The sequence below is a fragment of the Acaromyces ingoldii genome, assembly GCF_003144295.1.
Source record: "Acaromyces ingoldii strain MCA 4198 unplaced genomic scaffold FA10scaffold_1, whole genome shotgun sequence".
Taxonomy (NCBI): domain Eukaryota; kingdom Fungi; phylum Basidiomycota; class Exobasidiomycetes; order Exobasidiales; family Cryptobasidiaceae; genus Acaromyces; species Acaromyces ingoldii.
In genome coordinates this window covers 2,021,661-2,037,587 of record NW_020290247.1, presented here as the reverse complement: position 1 = coordinate 2,037,587, position 15,927 = coordinate 2,021,661, and the positions used below count along the sequence as shown (strand labels likewise).

General features: G+C 56.9%; 7 protein-coding genes across 7 annotated transcripts; 4 read left to right on the top strand and 3 right to left on the bottom strand.

The window, feature by feature from the left end:
• The first annotated feature begins 54 nt into the window (after nucleotides 1–54).
• On the top strand, nucleotides 55–1,498 carry FA10DRAFT_236868 (Triosephosphate isomerase). The gene is made up of 7 exons (XM_025519089.1): nucleotides 55–189; nucleotides 266–282; nucleotides 346–418; nucleotides 496–862; nucleotides 934–1,121; nucleotides 1,201–1,283; nucleotides 1,372–1,498. Exons 1-7 carry the CDS (start codon nucleotides 168–170, stop codon nucleotides 1,372–1,374), a joined length of 753 nt encoding a protein of 250 aa, XP_025380600.1. The 5' UTR covers nucleotides 55–167; the 3' UTR covers nucleotides 1,375–1,498.
• A 128-nt stretch (nucleotides 1,499–1,626) lies between these two features.
• Nucleotides 1,627–2,998, bottom strand: FA10DRAFT_236865 (Choline/ethanolaminephosphotransferase; the record flags this gene model as incomplete). Its single annotated transcript, XM_025519088.1, has 1 exon — nucleotides 1,627–2,998. The coding sequence occupies one exon, from the start codon at nucleotides 2,996–2,998 to the stop codon at nucleotides 1,832–1,834; it is 1,167 nt and encodes a 388-aa protein (XP_025380599.1). The 3' UTR covers nucleotides 1,627–1,831.
• Nucleotides 2,999–3,755: 757 nt separating this feature from the next.
• Nucleotides 3,756–8,416, top strand: FA10DRAFT_283048 (hypothetical protein; the record flags this gene model as incomplete). The annotated part of the gene is made up of 2 exons (XM_025523813.1): nucleotides 3,756–3,850; nucleotides 3,937–8,416. The coding sequence occupies 2 exons, from the start codon at nucleotides 3,756–3,758 to the stop codon at nucleotides 8,414–8,416; spliced, it is 4,575 nt and encodes a 1,524-aa protein (XP_025380598.1).
• Nucleotides 8,417–8,709: 293 nt separating this feature from the next.
• FA10DRAFT_264053 (hypothetical protein) lies at nucleotides 8,710–10,334 on the bottom strand. The gene is made up of 3 exons (XM_025520488.1): nucleotides 9,692–10,334; nucleotides 9,465–9,630; nucleotides 8,710–9,405 (listed from the first exon to the last, which is right to left on the bottom strand). The coding sequence occupies exons 1-3, from the start codon at nucleotides 9,842–9,844 to the stop codon at nucleotides 8,987–8,989; spliced, it is 738 nt and encodes a 245-aa protein (XP_025380597.1). The 5' UTR covers nucleotides 9,845–10,334; the 3' UTR covers nucleotides 8,710–8,986.
• A 190-nt stretch (nucleotides 10,335–10,524) lies between these two features.
• Nucleotides 10,525–11,954, top strand: FA10DRAFT_247622 (hypothetical protein). The gene is made up of 2 exons (XM_025519461.1): nucleotides 10,525–10,998; nucleotides 11,060–11,954. The coding sequence occupies exons 1-2, from the start codon at nucleotides 10,592–10,594 to the stop codon at nucleotides 11,850–11,852; spliced, it is 1,200 nt and encodes a 399-aa protein (XP_025380596.1). The 5' UTR covers nucleotides 10,525–10,591; the 3' UTR covers nucleotides 11,853–11,954.
• On the bottom strand, nucleotides 11,949–14,237 carry FA10DRAFT_247617 (hypothetical protein; the record flags this gene model as incomplete). The annotated part of the gene is made up of 7 exons (XM_025519460.1): nucleotides 13,888–14,237; nucleotides 13,672–13,807; nucleotides 13,558–13,612; nucleotides 13,411–13,498; nucleotides 13,119–13,353; nucleotides 12,541–12,965; nucleotides 11,949–12,479 (listed from the first exon to the last, which is right to left on the bottom strand). The coding sequence occupies exons 1-7, from the start codon at nucleotides 14,215–14,217 to the stop codon at nucleotides 11,949–11,951; spliced, it is 1,800 nt and encodes a 599-aa protein (XP_025380595.1). The 5' UTR covers nucleotides 14,218–14,237.
• FA10DRAFT_20616 (hypothetical protein) lies at nucleotides 14,185–15,783 on the top strand. Its single transcript, XM_025518463.1, has 2 exons — nucleotides 14,185–14,467; nucleotides 14,531–15,783. The coding sequence occupies exons 1-2, from the start codon at nucleotides 14,369–14,371 to the stop codon at nucleotides 15,671–15,673; spliced, it is 1,242 nt and encodes a 413-aa protein (XP_025380594.1). The 5' UTR covers nucleotides 14,185–14,368; the 3' UTR covers nucleotides 15,674–15,783.
• Nucleotides 15,784–15,927: the final 144 nt, after the last annotated feature.

Below are 15,927 nucleotides of genomic sequence, written 5' to 3'. Positions count from 1 at the left end.
CCACCTCTTTTGGGAGGGAACGGAAAGCCCAATTTTTGCCGAATGACGTTTTGGCTCGCGCGGTGTGTTGCGAAGATCCAAGCTCGCAAATCCTTTATCTCGCACTACCATCACCATTACCACAACGACTACCAACTCTCGCTGCACTATTTCAACATCTGCACACCATGGCCGGACGCAAGTTCTTTGGTGAGACCGATGTTCCTTGTCAAAGGTTGGGGACAGGGTGGCTGACACGCCAGACTTGAATGCTTTTGCCCACCAGTCGGAGGAAACTGGAAGGTGAGAATTCCCGGTTCCTTCACTGTATGCTTGCTGGTTGACACGTCTGACCTTCTCACCCAGATGAACGGCACGATTGAGAGCGGCAAGAAGCTCGTCGAGACGATCAAGTCTGCCAAGCTTGACTCCAACACGGGTAAGTTGCACACAGACCAGGGCAGAGCAGCCCCGCCGAGGCTCGCCGATGGCTCACACAGACGACGCCCCGAGCAGAGGTCGTTATTGCGCCTCCGGCAATTCACCTGCTCCTCGTCAAGGACGCACTTTCGGGCGTCGAGCACGTGCAGGTGTCTGGCCAGAACGCCTACCACAAGGCTTCGGGCGCCTTCACGGGCGAGGTCTCTGTCACGCAGCTCCAGGACGCCGGCATCCCCTGGGTGATCCTGGGCCACTCGGAGCGCAGGACCGTCTTCAAGGAGACGGACGACCAGACGGCCGAGAAGACAAAGGCAGCCCTCGACGCTGGCCTCAGTGTCATCGTCTGCGTCGGTGAGACGCTCGACGAGAGGGAAAAGAACGAGAGCGTCAACGTCGTCGTCCGGCAGCTCAACGCCGTGGCTGATCAGGTCAAGGACTGGACGTGCGTTCTTTACTCCTGATCCTTCTGCTGCACTGTATTTGAAAGCTGACATGTTTGCGCTCCAACCGCAGCAAGGTCGTCGTCGCTTACGAGCCCGTCTGGGCTATCGGCACGGGCAAGGTGGCCACCGCCGAGCAGGCGCAGGAGGTGCACGCTGCCATCCGCAAGTGGGCCTCGGACAAGCTCGGCCAGAGCGCCGCCGAGAGCCTCCGCATCATCTACGGCGGCTCCGTCGCCGCAAAGAACTGCAAGGAGCTGGGTGAGGATTAGATTACCCATGCACTAGCATGTCCCTCTGTTGCGCAGATCGCTGACTGATGCTCCAAAATCCCTCGCAGCGACCCAGAACGACATCGACGGCTTCCTCGTCGGTGGTGCTTCGCTCAAGCCAGAGTTCACCGAGATTGTCAACGCTCGCCTGGTAAGTCACACCCCGTTCTCATCCGAGCCCCTTCCTTCACCCTACCATTGTCCTCTCAGGCTGACTCCTGCTTTTGCGTTGCGTACAGTAAATGACTATTCCGTTGCGAGTATTTTAAGCAGAGAGCGACGTCGATGAGTAGGAGTGAAAAGCAAGGAATAAATACCAGACTATTATGGTACTATAGACCCCGTGATGCGTGCGCTCGATAGAGGAGATATTATTAGTTCTTCTTTGGTTTGCTGCTGCTGCTCTTGCTCGTCGAGGCAGACTTGCCATCGACGACCGCAGGTTTGACGTCCTTAGGCACCCAGAAGCAGGGCTTGCCTGTCTCTTTTGTGATGGTGGTGATGACGTCGTAGCAAAAGTGGCCGTAGAGGAGGAAGCTGAAGACCAAGACAAAGTAGCACGCCGTCCTGGTGCCCGCCTTTGAGTTCTGCACCACGGGGCTGAGAGAGAGATGAAGCATTGGCTGAGTCAGACATCCTGCTCTCTCTCTCTCTCTGTCTATCTCAATCGATCGAAGAAGGCAAGAGAGCCAAAAGTACTCACTGCTCAGCGGCACTGTCCAGAGCGCCGAGGATGGCCCAGCCCAGGGCGACGTTGAAGTAGGGAAAGGGCGCCTTTGTCACGTGTGCGACAATGAGGAGGCCGACGGTGTAGGCAAACATGAGGCCGAATGCGCAGACGAGAGCGACGTAGGCCTGGCCGTCGCGCAGCACGGCGGCGCCCCTCGCGGTGGACCAGGTCCAGAGGCAGACGAGGAGGATGACAAGAGGGGCCAGGCCGAGGAGTGGGCTGATGGGGTCGCGCTTGTTGGCGCGCCGGGCCTTGACGACGTTGGAGTAGGACGCGACGACGTTGGCAAACAGGCCCACGGCGCCAAAGGTCAGGAAGGCATCGTTGAGCGCAAAGTTGTAGCGGCTGTACGACTTTGCGATGCTGGGAATCGTCTCGAGGCCGGTGACGCTGAGAATGCCGCGGTCCCAGAACCGGGCGCCCTGGGGCGCAAGGCCGGTGATGAGGTAGACGAGGCAGATCATCAGGATGCCCTCGACCGGTCCACTAAAGGCAGACAGGTAGAGGGTGCCCGTGTGGAACTCTTCCCAAGTGGTGAGGTAAAAGTTGGAGAGGGTAGCAACGAGTGCAGCGATGGACCAGTAGCTCTTGCCGACGTTGAGGGCCGCGCATGCCAGCAGGCACTCGAGCGTCGTGTTGATGGCGTCGCAGCCGTGATCAAAGAGCTCGCCGAGGGGTCCTGCCATACCCGTGCGCCGAGCCTGCTTGCCATCGATCGAGTCGAGGGACTGGTAGGCAAAGAGGCAGAGGGACCAGGTGAGAAAGACCCAGGGCATGAGGCAGCGGCCCTCGTTGCCCTCGTCGGCGGCGACGGCGTCCTTTGGGTAGCCGAATCGGGGCAGAACGTGGACGGGCGCGAGAATGTCTGAGGGTCCCCTGGCATCGTAGCCAGGCCGAAGCTTGGCACCAGCGCAATCCAGACCGGGGTCGACATAGACCAAGGTGATGAAGTTGAGAAAGACGAGGGCGAGGCCCGACACTGTCAACGTGTTTGGCGCAATCGAGGTGGGCACCAGCGTCACGAGCCAGTTCCAGTACGGGCCCAGGATCGCCTTTGAGATGATCGAATCGTCGGCGCCCGAATAGGCGTACGTATGCAGGTTTTTGAGCCGCTTCTCGGGAATATAGACGCCCATTTCTGTCTAGTCCTGCCTCGTCGTGGCCGTGCGCGTGCCGATGTTCGTGGAGGAAGAAGAAAGGAGGGGAAAAAAAAAGAGGCCGGCCGCGCTTCGCTTTCCACTTCAGTCCACGCCCAAAATGTCACGGCCGGAATAAATAGATACAAAAGAGGGGGGGAATAAAAGAAGAAGGGAGCGCGGCGCAGGGGCAAGTAATGAAGGCTCTCTGTCTGGGTCATCTTTTGACTTTTTTTCTTTTTTTTGGTGCGTCATCGATCGGGCGTCTTTGTGTCTCCTTCCTCGTCAACTCGATTCACTCTCCACCCTCGCCGACGGCCCAGCACGGCATCCCCTCTCCCAGGCACACGCTCGTGCGGAGAGACTTCTGCGAGGACGGAAAAAGAATAGTCCCTAGGGGAGACAAGGAGACAAGGAGAGAGAGAGAGAGAGAGGAGAGTGAAGAGATAGGGGGGATACGGAAATGGAGTTGGGGCCTCGTGGGCCCGACGAGCGGAGGCATTGAATCAAAATTGAACGGGCGGTGGAGCGGCGAAACAGCAACGAGAGGCGCAGAGAACAGAGCTGAAGCGACACGAGCCGACGAGCGAGGTTATGAGTGACGGGCGCTGCTGCACGCACCCCTCGAAATAATCCTGGCCCGATTCAGCCACCTCTCAAGGCCGGCGTGTGTGCACACCCGGACGACCCCTTGCCCCCCTTCTCCTTTCTCTTCTTTCCCCCCCCTTCCACACCGACCCCAATCTCTTGGCGCACCATGACCGACGCGGCTTCGTCGTCTTCTCCGACGTCGATGGACGCGCTGGCGCCGCGCAAGCGAAAGACGAGGCCTATTTCCGCGTGCGAGAACTGGTGAGACTGCCCCACGTTTGCTCTTTTCCATGATGACCTTGCAGCTGAGGCCCACGGTGCAACGCTATTCCTTTGCCCCCCATCAGCCGATCCAAAAAGGTTAAATGCCATCTCAAGCCGGGCGAAATCGTCTGTGAGGGCTGTACAGCATCGGGAAAGCAATGTCTCTTTCGCATCGACGACCTGTCGCCGGCCCTTCGCAAGCAGTGGTTTCCTGACTATGTCGAGGAACCCAGGCCGATCGATCAAGCTTCCACAAAGAGGCCGACGTCGCTGATGAGCGGCAGAAAGAGGCCTGCATCGCCCTCGTCTGCGGCATCCGACCAGTACGACGAGCTGCAGCTGCAGGACGACGATGAGGATAACTCCAAGGACGAGGCGACCAGGGCGAAGAGGGCAAAGAACAAGGCCGTTTTTCGATCTTTTGCCAATCCTACCAAGCTCGTCGCTCTCACCCGACCTCCGCTTCCGTTGAGCGAGCAGCCGTCATCCAAGGGGCCTTCGGCATCGCAAAAGTCTCCGCCTTCCGCAGCAGCAGACCACACGTTGCTACCACCACCTCTGCCGGTCACCAGATACCCGTCTGAATACCCTCTTCAGCCACCATCAGCGCTGCACAACGCCCCTTCGCCCCACTACGCGCAAGCATTTGGCATTCCTTCCACTCCTTTGACGTCTTCACACCGTCCAACATCACCTCCACGTCCGACTGCGTATGCAGGGTATCAGCAACAGCATCACCCACAATCCCGTCATCACCATCACCAACAGCCCCCCAATTCGTATCAGCAGCAGAACCCTCCTCGCCATCAGCATCAGGACTACAGTCAGCACCAGCAGCTTCTCTCGTCTCATCATCACGCCTTCAGTGGTGGAGCAAGCTACGAACGCGCGAGTCCAAGATATTCGCAGGGACACGACGGTCGGCCGATCCAGGAGCCTTACTATGACGCAAGACCGTCACCGCGGACGCGGCCGTCATCTCCAGTCGCTCAGTCACCCACCTTTGCCGTGTCCGTCTTGGGAGCAACCACGGCCTGGAGTCCGACGATGCAGCAACACGGCAGAGCCGCCGTTGACGATGCCTCAGCGAACAGGCGTCGATCATCGAGCCTTCTTCCTCGACCGGAGCTGCCTCCTCCTCCGTCACGATACCGGCAGGCAAACTCGCCATCGTCTGGCACCACGGATCCGGCCGCGTATCGCAACATGTCCTCCTTTACCCCGCCCAGCACTCGTAGTAGGGCCGGCAGCACCACCGTCGGTCGCGAGGGAGCAGGCTCTACGACGCCGGCAGGGGTCGTGAATACGGGCGAAGCACTTCAGGCCAGCTCGCCCAGCAGGCCGCCGCCGACTTTCAAGAGGATCGCTCTTCCCTTCTTTCGGTGGTTTGGCGCAACGGCCAACACGCCTGGGATCAAGAGGATCAAGGTGGGCGTCTACCACGAGGCTGATGGCGAACGGCAAGACACCGAGTCACCCGCGGTCAACGAAAGTGACAGACGTAGACTTGTTCAAAGTCCAAGTGCTCGAGGAGAAGGTCAAGGTCCAGGTCTTGGTCTAGGTCTCGGTCTCGGTCTCGGTCTTGGTACCGGTCAAGGACAAGGACATGGTCAAAGCCAGAATCAAAGTCAGAGTCAGAGTCAGAGTCAAGGTCAAGGCCAAGGTCAGAGTCAAGGTCAAAGCCATAGTCAAGATCACAGTCAAGCTCAGGATCACGACGGGGTCAGTAACTTGGACTCGCCTCGCGACTCGGTGGTGGTCGCCAACGGGGAGGGAGAAGCTGATGGAAAAGGCGATGCTTCCTCACTGTCGTCGGCGACGCGAGACCTGTTCGACACGGAGAGACCTCGCTACCCGAAGGCCGATCTGCTGCAACACCTCGTACGCCTCTTCTTGCACTACTTCAAGACATCCTGCTTTCCCTGGCTCGACAGCCAGGAGATCCTGAGTGGTGCTCAGTCCGGAGAGTTGCCTGCGCTCCTGGCCAACGCGATTTGCGCAATGACGGCTCGCTTCTCCAATCGCCCGGATCTTCTGCGACGGGGAGTGCCCGCCAGATCAATGGGCGACCCCTTTAGCGACATGGCAAAGGTCCTCTTGGTCCCCATGCTCTCTTGGCCTTCGATTGATGTCATCGAGGCACTGCTAGTACTGAGCTACGCAGAGTTTGGCGCAGGCGCTGATGCCGGCCTGTGGATGTACATTGGCATGGCCCAGAGAATGGCGACGGATCTCGGCCTGCAACACGAGGCCACGATCAAGAGCATGGCCAACCCAAAGCAGCAGCAACGAGCCAGGCTCCTCTTTTGGGCTATCGTCGGCCTTGATCGGATCACCTGCTTTGGCACCGGCAGGCCAGTGTCGATTCGGGAAGACTCTTTCGACTGTGCGCTGCCGCCGAGCCACGATGACGAAGAAGGCGACGAGGCGGACAAGTTCCGAGCCGAAGACTACGTCTTTGGCTACGTCATTCGTACATTGCTCAAGCGCGGCCGAATCGGCGAGGTGCTCAATCGAAGGTCAGATGGCCTGTCGCCCGAGGAGCGCGGACAGAAGCTAAGGACGATGTGGATCGACCTGGCCGAGTACTACGACTCGCTACCTGCGCATCTTTCCTTTTCGATTGCCAATTTCAGAAGGGCAGCTGCTGCCAACCAAGGAGCTGGCTTTGTCTACCTGCACGTCCTGCTGCAGAGCACCATGAGTCTGCTCAACCGTCCGGCGCTACTGAGAAGGTTCAATCGCGATCTGACGACACTCCACCCACCATCCAAGCTTGCGTCGATTGCCGACCAGGCGTCAGGGACCATTGTCAGCATCCTTCGCTTTGCGGAAGATGCCAGCCGGGAAAGGCGCGTGGTCGATGACGACGCAGCTGCTGGTGTCAAGCTGATGCCCAGTGATGTGAATCGCGAGGTAAACCCGTTCACCGACTGCAACCCCTACCTCGACCAACTCATCCTGCCTGCCGGAAGGGCTTTCCTAGCGGAGCGAGAGGCGGCTCGAGAGTCGCTTCGACGCATCGAGAGGCGCCCTTCACACCAGCAGGACGCTTCTTCGCGAGATAGTCTCGCGGGCGCAGGTGGTCCTGCCGATCCGCTGCAAAGGTCGAGGCAATTTGCAGAGGCGAATCTGGCCACATGCCAAGAGATTTTGGAAAAGATTGCCGTGTGGTGGAGTGGGGCTAGTTGGCCTGCAAGGGCCCTTGAGCAGGAGACGATGGGCGCCATGGGACCCGAGGAAGGAGGCTCGCAAGACGAAGACACTGTCGGGCCGGACGGAAAAGATGAGGATGCACAGCCAGCACCGATTCGAGATGTCGAGATGGTGCTCAAATGGGCAAAAGCAAGGGTCAAGCGAGCCAAAGCTGCCTCGAGAAGGAGCTCAGCTGTAGCACCAACGACGACGACCGGTGGCAAAAGGTCCGAGGATGCAACAGGCATCGAGACCCTAGACGCGAGCGAGTCTCTCTCGCACTTCAACGGCGTCGACTTGGCGGCCGCCGCTGTTGCTGCCAGATCGACATCTTCGAATCCGAGCGAGTCGCCATTCGAGTCCGGCTTTGGCTTCTCGGGCTCGCTGGGCGCTAGCGCGACCGACTTTGACATCCAATCTCTGCTGGATGCTTGGACCTCGGAGCAGCACTTTTCCACGGGAGGTACCTACGGCGACCCATATCATCCAACTTCTCTGGACTCGCCCAGTTGGCCGCTCATTGATGCTCGAGGAGGAGCAGGGCGCACACCGATGCAGCCTCCTGCCCTTCCTTCTCCATCGCAGCTGCAGCAGCCCGCGCTCGCCATCGACATCAACACGATGCAGCTCGAGGAGATTCTTTTTGGAGGTGGGACCAGCTGGCAGGGTCAGCGAGATCGGCAAAGGGAGCAGCAACAGCAACAGCAACAACAGCAGCAACAACAACAACAACAGCAGCAGCAGCAGCAGCAGCAGCAACAACAACAACAACAACAACAACAACAACAACAGCAGCAACAACAGCATCAACATCAGCAACACCAGCAGCAACTACAATTCATGAACGAGAACGGCAATGCAGCTTCATCCTCAATGGGAAGCCACGGCATGGTCGCGGATAACGATCTGTCCTCTTCATCTGCCTCCATATCTTCGTCGCTGCCGACCACCATGACGGAGATTCTCCCGTTGGACCTGATGGCGCCAATCGATTATCGATCCATCGGCCCGACTGGCTCGACCACGAGGATTTCGACCTTTTCTCCTCCTCAGTCTCGATCAAAAAGTGGCAACCCAGGAGAGGGAGGAAATATATTCGTCGGTTCTCAGGGTCGGCGTCAGCATGATCAACCTTCGTCCTGGTCATTGTTCCGCGGGTACGGAAACGAAGAAGGCTCACTGTCGCGATCGGTAACAGAAGACCTTACGAATGCGCTTTTTGGACGTTTCTCCAATGTGCCGAGGTACTCGTTCGTCGGTCAGCAACAGTCTCACCACCATTCGCAGGGCCAACTTCAGGGGAACCAGCAGGGGCAAGAGAGCAGCAGGCACGCTGGGCCAGTCGCAGGCCCGACGCGGCGCGTCTAGCCCTGGAGCCTAAGGGACGATTGTATTCTCTTTTGTACGATAAAAGGTCGGGGCCACGGGTGGGAGGTGTCCATGAGGGGCAGTGAGGCATGGGGTTGATCACTTATGTGTACAGTAATGAGCTACTCCCTGACATCAAGCAGCACAAAGCAAATAACCAATCCACCAAAAGCACGAGCCGTCCGCGTTCTCTACTACTTGCTCGAGGAGACGATGGCAAACACGTCTCGTCAGCCATTATTGACGCGTCGCTTCCTTCTGCGTGGGAACAGCTTTGAATTTTTCTGAATTCCCTACTCTGAAGATATCGGAGACCAGATACATGGAGTGGTAGGGCGTGATGGTAAAGGTACATGATCTAGTGCAAAGCCCTTGATGGGTAGGGCGACAGTGGCCCACATGCAGGTGGATGATGGTGTAGAGTAGCAGAGATACAAGGGCAGCCGGACTTTTTCGAGGTACTAAGAAATCGGGACGGGCTCGAGGTGGACATGAAGCGGGTACTGTACAAAGGTAGAAACAAAAGCGGTCGGAAAGCGATGGGCTGAAAAGTACTGATGATCATCGAGATCAGGGCGAGTAAGCGAGCGACGTGGTGTTCGAGGGCGGTGCGTCGATCTTGGACATCTGATTGCAGTCGGGGCACCTGGCCCACAATTCCGAAGAGATGCCCGGTTCTGACCTGACATGAAGCTGAGGAATCGAACGGCACTGAGGTCCGTGAACAGTAGAGCTACCGGCGCTCCCACCGTCGATCTCCATATCATTCTCGGAAGGCTTCATGTCCATGCCCATCAGGCCGGGGGCACGAACCGCGTGAGGGTAGAGGTCCAGATTCGGGTACACGCCTGGGCTATTGTTGGCCGAAGATGTGCAAGACTTTGTTTCGCCAAAGTTCTGGCGGTATTGCTGGGTGAAGTACGATTCGGACTCTTGAACGTCGGTTGGTGTGCTGGGAAAGAAGTCGGAGGTGGACGAATTGGGCGAGTCTATACAGTACCTGTCAATCCAGATGCTGACATCGTCCTTGAGGGATGTCATCACTCACTATTACCGCCGGAGGAGACGTCATCCATAGCCATAGTGGCAGAATCAGTGTTGAAGAGCCCGTTCTGCTGGCCAGGCTGATAGCCCATGGCAGCGAGGTACTTCAAGTTGAGCTCAGGAGGCAGCGCATGGAAAGTAGCAATCTCGTTCGACCTAGGCAGCTTGGCCTATTGGAGAAAGTTCTGTCAGTCAACTGGGCATACAATTTGATCTGTCGCACACACTCACCAGCATGCGTCGCGAGGGCCTAGGACGAGGCTCCTCGCAGACGTCCTCGACTTCCATGTCGGTGCCCTTGCGCTTGCGGCACACGGAAGGCTCGTTGGACGGAATTGCAATTGCCCCAGCTTGAGGGAAGTTGGAGGCGAACGCGAAGGTCATGTTGATGTCAGGCTAGATTCTGTAATGAGAGGGGTTGTCGGGCGCGGATGTGTGCTGAGAAAGTGAGAAGGACGGATGTATGCGGTCGGAATGGTCGATAAGGGTACAGTAAAGATAGTAGGACAAGTCAAGAGAACAAAATAATCTTTGGCGAGACGATGAAAATATGTAGCTGGAAGAAGAGAAATTTGTGCTGTGGTGGAATCGCGTCCGAACGAAGACAGGTCGCGACGGATGCTGGTGCTGGTTGATTGACTGATTGGGATGATGGTTGGAGGAAGAAGGGGTAAGGGCGTGCATGAGCGCTAATTTCTGATCCGGCTTCCGAATGCGGGAGACGCCACGTGGAGAGGCTCGACACGTGGCTTCTCGCTCCACGTTTGGCTTCCCGCTCCCGCCACTCACCCCTGGCTCGTGCTGTCGGGCATGACTTGGTCACAAATCCTGGCTAGGAATCCCGAAACTTACAGACGAAGAGACAAATCTGGAGATGTGGGCCAATCAGAGAAAAATTACGATGATTTGGAGAGTGAGGAATAGCGATGCCGATGTCGGCCAAATTTAAAGACTTTAGGGTCCATGTGCATGTGTTCACCTGCCTGGCCGTGTTGCCTTCTTGGCAGGCTAGAGTGTGTGCAGCGCATGAAGCGCATTGCTCGTGGTTCCATCAGCAGGCTGTGCAAAGAAGTGGACCTATCCGCTTACCCTTTTCCATTTCCGACATCGATCCTGATCCTTAGACCTAGGATGGTGCCCTTCAGAATCCTTTCCGCGCTGCTGGTCAGCATCCTCCTTATTGTCTCTTCTTCGTCCGTTTGCGCAAAACCTTTAACCCCACATTGGAAACGAGACATCGGTCGATATATTCGAATTGGCTACCCCGGCCGGCCCAAGAGTAGCTCCATCAACGTCAAGAAGCGAGCGACGACATGCAACGGTTCGTCGGACCTGTGCAACCGCCTCTACTCCAACGTGACATTCGCCGGTGCGCACAACTCGTACGCTATTGCCAATGGCGCTGGTGGGCTGGCTTCCAACCAGAATGTATCGCTTGCAGGCCAGCTTAACGCAGGTATCCGGCTCTTGCAAAGCCAAGCGCACAACAGCACCAATCAGACAGCCAGTGGAGCGGGGATTGACCTCTGCCACACATCGTGAGTGTTCTTACCCCCATTGGACAGGCACGATTCACTCACTCCGATTGGTTTCCTGTAGCTGCTCCATCTTCCAAGGCGGATCACTCGAGTACTACTTGGGCCAAGTCAAGTCCTGGGTTGATGCCAACCCGACCGAAGTTGTGACACTGCTCATCGTTAATTCGGACGGCTCGCCTCCCTCAAAGTTTGCTCAAGCCTTTGAAAGCACGGGCCTGGTTTCCAAAATGTACCAACCCTCCTCCGGCACAATCTCTCGTAACAGCTGGCCGACGCTGGGCAGCATGGTGGACTCTGGTCGCACCGTCGTAGGCTTTCTCTCGACGGAGGCCGACTTCCAGAGCGTAAATTATCTCCTCGACGAGTTCTCAAACGTGTGGGAGACACCATTCGGACAGACCCAAACGCCCTTCAACTGCTCCATCGACCGTATCGGCCAAAGCGTCACCGACTCGTCGCAGCTCATGTACCTTTCAAACCAGTTCTTGGACCAGTCTCTCTTTGGCGGATCCGGTAGCAGCAGCAGCGGCAGCAGCGGCGATGCGCTTACCACGCCCGACACGGACGCGTTGGGCACGACAAACTCGGTTGACACGACGCTCTCGACGTCGTACACCTGCGCTTCGGAGCACAACAACGTCAACCCAAACTTCATTCTGACCGACTATAGCACGACACCAAGCTACAGCTTTATGCGTGGCGTGGCCCAGCTCAACGGCGTCAACTACACTGCCCCCAGCAGCAGCGAGGAAGGCGGCGCTAGCGGAGGTAGCAGTGGATCATCAGCATCCTCTCTTCCTTCTCACGTTCTTGGTGCTGCCGTAGTCATGCTCGCGGCTCTCTTTATCATCTGAAAGCTCAATCGCCATCGAAAGGACTTCCCCCCACGCCAACCCCTGTAGCATCTCTTGGACATTGCATTTTCTCATGATGAAATGAAAGTACACGATTCAGTCAACCTTGATTCTCTCGAGGTGGGGGATCAAGCGGTCCCAGACGTCCATGCCTCGTTGGTACATTTCAATCTGGCCGTCAACGTAGGTGCTCGTTAGATCCTTCATTTCGCGGTCCTTTGCCATATTGAAGATCTTGTGTTCGCGCTGAACCTCGTTGGAGAAGGCGACGCTGACGTCGTGCGATGTCGTCACGGCCTCTTGAAGCTCGGAGATGCGACCATCAAGGCGCGCCATCCGTTCAACTCTTGTCCGTTCTTCATCGATGCCTCGAATGCTGTCGACTCGATCCCGCAGGTATCCACCGATGCCCGTTCCTCTCACCCCGCCCAAACCGTGGCCAGCTCCATAAGGGCTGCTTAAGCTCGCCAGCCGGTCGCGCTCGGTGACCACGGAGCTGAGGTAATCGGTCAGCTCCTCAAAGTCGAGCTGCTTTTGATCTCGAAGCCTGAGCACGCCTCGATGAGTTGCAGAATAAGCCAAGAGGGCGTGAAGGTGCGAAAGCATGTCGTCCGTCGCCCGCGTCGACTGGTACCAATGGTCAGCAAGACTGATCGACGAAACTGGAAAAGGACTTCAAAGGCCTCACATTATTTCGCTGCAATCGCGCCCACTCCATGCTCGTGGCCGCAAATCGATTGAGAGGCTCCGTAATGCCGCTCTCAAGGAATCCCAGTCCTTCGATAGACGAGGCAAGGTCTTCGTAGTCGGTGGCGAGATCTTGCGATTCGAGGGCCAGATTGGGAGCAAAGAGTTGCGGCGAAGAGAACGGCGACGATAGCACAGGCGAAACGGGAGTGTCCACAATGGTTGAGATGGGTGAAGGAGGTCGCCGCAAAGATGAGTGCGATTCGGAAAAGGACCGGTAGTGCGATGGTGACGGTTGTGGTACAGGCGCGTCCGGGGTATTACGAAAGCGAGCGAAAGGCGAGAATGATCGCCGTTGAGACGACAGAGGAAATGGCAAATTAGAAGAAGAAGAAGAAGAAAGAGGGGCACGAGGAGGGGTTGGCGCTGGAGTGCGTCAGTCGTTTCAACATGTAAGCAGAAAATTGATTTGACCGAAACACTCTCGGCAATCATCATTGCCAGGTAGGAGCCAGCACCAGAGGAAATCCTGGAATATGGTTGCGATGCGTAGTGTCGACCAGCAAAGGATTCACTCACCTCCATGCTTGGCCCGTGTCCGCAAGACGACGCGCTCGGTGCTGCTGAGACCCTCTTCGAGCCTCTCGAGACGTTCCCTCATGCTTTCGAAGCGCTCGTCTGGCTTGCGGACTTTCGCGAAGGCATTCAAGAGGGTGTCCTGGAGGCTGTCCAATATCCCACCTCCCTGTTCGTCACCCTTGCCCGAGTTGTTGACGGACGAAGTGTGCGAGATATGCGTGTGCATGTCGATTTGCTGAAGGAATGACATTTAGCATACCTATTATCCAATGTGACTTCAGAGTCAACGCACCCATTCCGCGGATTCTAGAAAGCTTCGAAGGAGCTGAGCCCTCTGTAACGTCGGGTGTCGGCTCACTCGCTCGAGAAAGAGCTGCAAGCTGGCGTGATCAGAAAGTCAGCACCATGATTCGATCCGATAACGAGAGGCGCCACTCACTCTTGTGTTCTTCGCTCCAAGAATTCGTTGCTGAATCGATCGCCAGTGAAGTATTCTGCAACTAGATAGTGAGCCTCAACCGCCAGAAACAGCCGTGAGGGTGCCACATCTCACCGAGCCGATGCTTGTCAGGTAAAGGAGCCACGACACACGCGGGAAAGTCCCTGGCAAGATTCTCTCGCAGGAAGACAAAGTCTTGGAAACGTCTTCTTGTGGTGAGTCTTGTCCTTTGAAAATGCATGAGGTTGGTCTGGTAGCGGTGCAGGAGGGGTCGATCATCAGCTTCACAGGGCCGTCTGCTTACACTCTAGAAGAGACTGAAGGACTAACCTCTGCCCGGATCCCATAACTAACAAACATCTCCTTTGTCCCCTCAAGCTCCTTTCTCGGTTCAGTGACCTGTACCAAGAGATATCCTTCCCATCTGGGATCTCGTGTGTCATCCTCAGCGGCACTAGGGCCCTTTCGTGCTGATGCCAGATGGATTGGATCGCGACCTAGGATGGCGTCTGCGCTAGGCCCTGCCGAAGCTGCGCTTGGTGTGGCAGGATGCGAGGTCCGCGGCAGTGACGTGCCCGGCATGTTGCTCGACGTCGGTCCATCGTTGGGATCTGATTCCCACGTCACAGAAGTAAACTGATCGTCGTCACCGTCCATCATGTATCGGCGCGTTCGCGGTGGTCGACGCAACATCGCAACGTCAGCCATCGCTCAGCGCGGTTAAGCCACTTGTGCGATCTGCCACGTGCCTTGTGGAGTAGCTGATGCGCGCTTTTTTTTTTGGTGTTCACACGGAGACCTCAATCATCTTATGGAGGGGAACGATGTCAGTCTCCCTCCAACATGGAAGCTCATTCCTTGTCTTGGCAACAGATCATGTGCCAGGCATGTGAGGGATGCCGACGAGGAGGTATGTCGTGACGAGCCTACCCTAGATCTCTGTAAAGCTTTTTGCGCTGACCGCTCCACGTAGGTCTTCTACCTTTACACTGTCACGGCGGCGCCAACGGGACGTGTCGGACTGGGACAGGTGGACAGCTCGCACGACCTTCTCTCCCTTTCCGTGCGGCTTCGTAGCGAGGGAACGCGAGATGTAGAAATTACTGCTCAGCGGGCTGATGAAGTAGAACACAAGGCTCAGAAGAATACCAGTAAGAGCAGCAGCAGCAGTAGCATCAGCAGTAGCAGCAGCATCCGCACAAGCCGAGGCAGCAGAAGAGTCCAAGCGACCCGGAACGATCGTCTGACTACAACGGTTGTCCTGCGTCAGGATTCGACAAGCTTGAAGAGTACCAACGGCGACACAGGAAGCGTCGTTTGGCGATCGAGTGTCTACCTCGCAGCCAAGATTCTCGCAGATTTGTCTGTGAGGAAAAGGACTGACGAAACGCCTTCCGAGCTCTTCTCGACTTCGAGGCTGCTTCAATCAACGGTCTTAGAGCTGGGGGCAGGGACGGGCGTCTTACCTGCCGTACTCTTTTCTCGTCCCGACCTTCTCCAGGGTTTATCGGCCGATCCGATGTCTTCTCCTGGTGCTCTTCGTTGGCTTGCGACGGATCAGGAGGCCATATTTGGGCTCTTGGAAAGGAACATGCGCTCGACGCAGGCTTATCTCACAGGTTCTGAGCATCGCGTGGAGGCCGCTGTCCTCGACTGGTTCCAAGCATCACAAATCTGGCAAGCTGCCGCCCCTTTTTCCTTGTCGCTGGCACGTTACCGAGACCAGCTGTTCTCGGGATGGGAGAAAACGTGGTCAAGAAGCAGCACGGAGCAAGAAGAGCACAATCGTCCGGACCTGATCATTGCAACAGACTGCATCTTCAACGCACATTTACTCCAACCTCTACTCCATACTCTTGCTCTCTTCGCCGTTCCCAATCATACCCTGGTTCTGGTCGTCTGCGAACTAAGAGAACCAGAGCTAATTCGGGAACTGCTCGAGCTTTGGCTCAGTCCTGGTCCGCGAGGCGAGCAATGGTGCATTGTGGCGCTGCAGACACCAGAAGAGGCCGGCGAGGACGAAGAGCGCAAGCTGACAAGTTCCACGCCCGAATGTGCCCTCGGGCATGCCCTCGAAAAGGGTTCTGTGGGTTGGGTGGCTTGGCGGGTCAAGTGACGTTTTTGCCCTCTCACCCAACGTAATGCCAATTTTCTCTCCGCCGGTGTTGACGGGGTCGCGACTAATTTTTGAGTGTTGCCCCTGAAAGTCTCTCATCACAAAACCATCGTGCCCGTGTCAGAGTCAGGACTGAAGCCACCACCTGGATGACGCTCCAGGCACTGAGATGACGCCTTCGACCGGCAAGATCTAATACCGGAGCAAGGCCAAGCCAAAATGGTCACTGACTATGCGGCGGAGTGGCGGAGCTT